Source organism: Penaeus vannamei, chromosome 15, assembly GCF_042767895.1.
Source record: "Penaeus vannamei isolate JL-2024 chromosome 15, ASM4276789v1, whole genome shotgun sequence".
In the NCBI taxonomy this organism is placed as follows: Eukaryota; Metazoa; Arthropoda; class Malacostraca; order Decapoda; family Penaeidae; genus Penaeus; species Penaeus vannamei.
In genome coordinates this window covers 80,001-85,000 of record NC_091563.1, presented here as the reverse complement: position 1 = coordinate 85,000, position 5,000 = coordinate 80,001, and the positions used below count along the sequence as shown (strand labels likewise).

At 39.8% G+C, this 5,000-nt stretch overlaps 1 protein-coding gene across 1 annotated transcript in view; it reads right to left on the bottom strand.

The window, feature by feature from the left end:
• Positions 1 to 5,000, bottom strand: part of LOC113828560 (uncharacterized) — a 10,530-nt gene that overhangs the window by 149 nt on the left and 5,381 nt on the right. The window contains exons 4-8 of the mRNA XM_070130885.1: positions 3,377 to 5,000; positions 2,673 to 2,839; positions 2,403 to 2,553; positions 1,842 to 2,033; positions 1 to 970 (exon numbers count right to left, since the gene is read on the bottom strand). The exon at positions 1 to 970 is cut by the window's left edge and continues 149 nt beyond it; the exon at positions 3,377 to 5,000 is cut by the window's right edge and continues 904 nt beyond it. Of these exons, the coding sequence (XP_069986986.1) occupies positions 934 to 970; positions 1,842 to 2,033; positions 2,403 to 2,553; positions 2,673 to 2,839; positions 3,377 to 5,000 (2,171 nt within the window). The 3' untranslated portion in view covers positions 1 to 933. The remainder of the gene's footprint in view (positions 971 to 1,841; positions 2,034 to 2,402; positions 2,554 to 2,672; positions 2,840 to 3,376) is intronic.

Genomic DNA, 5,000 nt, shown 5'->3' with positions numbered 1-5,000 from the left:
ATATATATATGTATGTATATGTATATATACTATATATATAATTATAAATACAAATATGTGTGTGTATATATAAATACACACATATATACATATATACTTATATATGATATATTTATTATATATACATAATTATGTATATGATTGTATTAAAACACACACACACACACACACACACACACACACACACACACACACACATATATATATATATCACACACACACACACAAACACACACACACAGACACACACACACACACACACACACACACACACACACACACACACACACACACACACACACACAAATATATATATATATATATATATATATATATATATATATATATATATATATATATATATCACGGCTCTCACAAGCAGAGATAAACATTGCCTTAGATGTCGATTTTTACCCTAGATTTCAGCAAATTGCCTGTGTATATAAGGATACAAATTCATAATTTTGAGAAATATGTTATCATTAAAAACAAACAAAATAAATTGTGGTATCACTCAAAATGCCTCACAAAAGAAATATTTTAACAATTGCATTGAGCATTTTCTAAGCTATAAGAAATTAACAAGAGTATACTGCCATGCATATTGCCACACTGGCACAAGAAGTGGGCCTTCTAATGCTAGTGTGACATTCTTTCCAAAACATTTTGATTTGTTTTATCTTTATATCAAGATCTGACACTTTAGGTCTCATCAGTTTGTAAATCAGACTGCAGATAGCTTCCAAGATTCTCACTGGAGAACCGCTTTCATTCTCTTAACTTTTGACAAAGGAACTCTTTTTTATAGCAATTTTCACTTCATCAATAATTTGATCTTCTGGCGTGACCAATGTGTAGGTTTTCCTCTTCTCTCAGAAATAATGTGTCAATTAGAAATGAAGCATGATCTCTGAGGCAAGACTGGAGCTCCTATTAGCATTTATAAGTCCAGATGGAACTCCCTCTCCAACTGTAAAAGGAAAGCAGTGTCAGTTATCAGCGTCAGAATGATGTAGGATGTAAATAATCCCAACTCAGCAGCAGCCACCTCTCTGGCTCCCCCGCTGGCGTCCCAACCCCAGCACAGCCCACCTGCGGGATCCCGCACCCGCACACAATTTCCCTCGAGAGGTAGGTCTCATATAAGTCTCATCATGATGACAATGATAGTAGATATAAGAAAAACTGTAGAGAAGTGTATACATTTGGTGATAATGATGATGGGATGATGGTGATCATGATGATGGGATGATGATGATGGGGGGGGGGGGGTACAGGGGGGTAGAGGGAAGGTTAGAGAAAGGAGGGAGAGGGGGGGTCACTGTTGCAGAGACCCCCCTCTCCCTTCAAGGTCGTTGAGGTCATCGTCAGGAGGCGTTCGCGTGACCTCGACGAGATTCCTGGGCGTTCGCATGTAAATGATGACGTCACGCCGCAGGCTTCTCTTCAGCAGATGATGATGGGAAGATGATGGTGATCATGATGGGATGATGGTGGAATGGTGATGATGGTGGGGTAGGAATGATAATGAAATGGTGATGATGGCGGAATGGTGATGATGATAGGATGGTAATGATAAAGATGGGATGATGGTGATCATAATGGGATGATGATAATGAGATGATGGTGATGATGCTGGGAAGATACTGATGATGGGATGATGATGGGATGGTAATGACAATGATGGGATGATGGTGATGATAATGATATGATGGTGATGGGATGACGGTGATGATGATGAGATGAGGTTGATGATGATAACTTGTTTTGCTGATATCATTACCACTATTCTTATTTCTCACTAACGCTTTCAATTTTACTGGTGATGGAAATCTACTCACGCTCGGAACCGACAGCCGAACCGGCCCTCGAAGCCCGCCTGCAGCCGAGCCAGGTCCGCCCTGGCCAGCTTGGGCGCCACCACGAGGTACGCGTCCTCCGCCATCCGCACGCCGCCGCGGGCCAGGCCCTCCAGCAGGCGGCCGCACACCTGGGCGCTGCTGCCAGCGCCGGATACGGCCAGGAACTGATACCTGCTTGAGGCAGTTCACAAAATAAGTGAAAGAGATGTGAAGATGATAAAAAGTAAAAACCTAGAATTAATTATATGCCCAAATACTATAAAAAAATAATAATGATAATAAAGATGATGATGAAAAATAATGACAAAAAACATAATGATCGTGACAATGAAAACATACAAAAATGATGTCACAGATCACTGACAAAGATAATAATAATAATAGCGACATGAAAAGAAATCATACTGCATAAAATTTATTTCACTTTAAAATCTTTACGCAAAAGATAAGTATCATCCTGGGTAGACTGGAATGCCAATAACCAGCAGGAAAGCCTTCCTGCTGGTTATTGGCATTCTCAGAACAGAATTACAGGCCCACCGTCTCCCCTCAGGCTGAAGCGCGGAAGCTGCTCGACACGCCCAGGTCAGCGCGTCGCCATCCACTTTGGAAATTATCAGCTGCAAAGTCAGACCTTTTGGGAGTGGCTGAAGTAACTCCGTGCCCACTGTGCATGCAGGTATATGCATTCCTGTAGAAAAAAAAATGAAAAAAAATTATCATAATACATTAGTAAATAAAAATCAGCATGATGCATAGGAGTACTAGTTTTTACGTTTGTAACTAAGCAAACCCAATGAAATCACTTACTAAAATTTTCCAAAAGTGGAAGATGACTCGTCGCTGCTGACAGATAATGGGACAAAGCCAAATACTGTTCAGTGTCAGCCACAGATAAATGCAGATCTCTTAGCGTATTGGACAGTGTCTCCAACAAGGCCAGGCTCACTTGGCCTTGGAATCTGTACATCGAACATCTGCGAAGGAAATCGATAATGTGGTAAAGAGAAATATATGTGTATACAGAGAAAGAATTATTCAGCCACATAAAAAGACAAATATGTAAGAGACGTTAGTGCGAAAAAAGAAACCATCCTGCTAATACATGCTGACAGGGAATCTGCAAGAAGGGACACTGACGGTTATAATGGGAGGATAATTTATATCAGTTGTATATGTTTGTGTCTTGCAGGAGGAATTTTGTTCTTAAACATAGAACAAATATTTCAGGTAGACTTCATGACATATTTGTATTAATCGACAAGTGTTTAATAATAGTAATATCAGAATTGTTTCCAAGGAAAGATGATTGCAAGTACGATTTTTTTGATGCAATATATAATTGTAAATCCAATAATTATGATGGTGACAGCAATATGATTATAGTGATAGTGATAACAATTATTATCGTAATTATAGACATTACAAATACCAAAATTATCATCATTACTGTTATTATTATCTTCCTTTCCATTACGTCAGGAACCAGCTTCGATAAAAAGGGAAAATCTAACCTTAGTTGTTTCAGAGCCCCGTCCAAGCTGCTTCCTCCAGGCTTTGGCAGCCTGAACTCATGCTGGAGGAGCAATCTTAACATCCATTGCTTCTCCTGGACACGGCGTAGAAGTTCCTCTAGATGTACAACTTCCTTAGGCTCACGTTCAATAAATATACGTATATTTACATTTTTCTTTTTGATACAAGGTAGCAATGATGTATAGGCTCCTGTGCGGGAATCTGTGACCGTCAGGCTTTTTCCAACCGAAATTTGCTGGGCTATCAGTCTACAGAGTTCTTTGTCAAATCTGGTCAGCTCCAAGAGATCCAGCCAGTGCTCTGTATCTTGAATTCCTGACTCTTTGAGCAGTAGAAATAACTCCTCTGCTCTCTCCTCTGTGAAAGCCGTATTTCTATAATGGAGAATACCAGTGAGATGTGTGAGAATATTCCGTGATCGTCTAATGAGATCAGTTCTAAAATCTGGCCGGTCCTCTTTTGCTATTTCTTGAAAGATACTGCCGAGGCTTCTGGTTGGCATAGGGGAGTCCAGTACTTCATTCACTTTTTCAAGAATGAAGCTGATTTGATCCTGGGAACAGTGATTACATAAAAGGACTGCCCTTACATCTGTTGTTGTCTTCTTTATGTCAACAGTATGATCCTCGACTTTCTTCAGAATGCTCATAGCTGCATAAAAGTCCTGCAAGCCGTTGTGTGGAAAGCTGTAAGAAGTTTCTTCCTTAACTGATGTAATATTTTGAATAAAGAAGGCACTACTTATTTCATTCCAAGCGAGATTCAACCGAGAACATTCGTTCTTTAGTAACTGTACTGAATCCTCTGTCAGAATAATGTCACCTGATCCATGATGAACGAGAGCCATGTCATAGAGTGTATCCATAATGTCATCCATGCTCTTGGGCAATTCACTCAACTGTGGACCCTTTGCAAGGGTCCACAGCCTGGTCTGTAGCTTTTTTTGTGTTTCTTTAAGTGTTTCCATGAACAACTCTGTTGCGGTTGTCAAGCTGTTGATCCTTTCTGGATTATGGATCCAAAGCATTACAAGGCACATGAGGTTATAAGGAAATCTTAAATATTCTTGCACACGAGTTGATGTTCTGTTCAGGTAATCAAGTAAAGACTGAGGATCTGTATCTGGCTTTTGGGCTTCCATATACCTTTTTATGAAAGAGGGCCTTTTTGTTTCAGGAATTCCTAACACCTGAAGGTGTAAACAAGAGAACTGATCAGGCAACATGAACAGCAGATTATCAATTTCTTGTGGGCGTGTGGTACACACTACAGTCAGTGGGGTGTTTGCTCCATAATCGAGGATCTCTTTGAACAGTTGTATTGACAGAGGATTATTTTCATCAAGACCATCACATACGAATATGATGTTACTGCCTTCAGTTAACATCATTAAATATTCTGGATCTACTATTTCTTTCATGTATGGCATAACATAAGTACACAATAGGGACATGGAATTAATATGTTGATCTCTAAACTGCATATATATTAGTAGTTGAAAATCGTCCAGACCTGGTATTGTGCTGTTCCCGGACGCCCAGTCAAGCACTAGTTTCCTAATGAGAGTTGTTTTGCCAACACCAGCCACCCCTTCCACGAGCA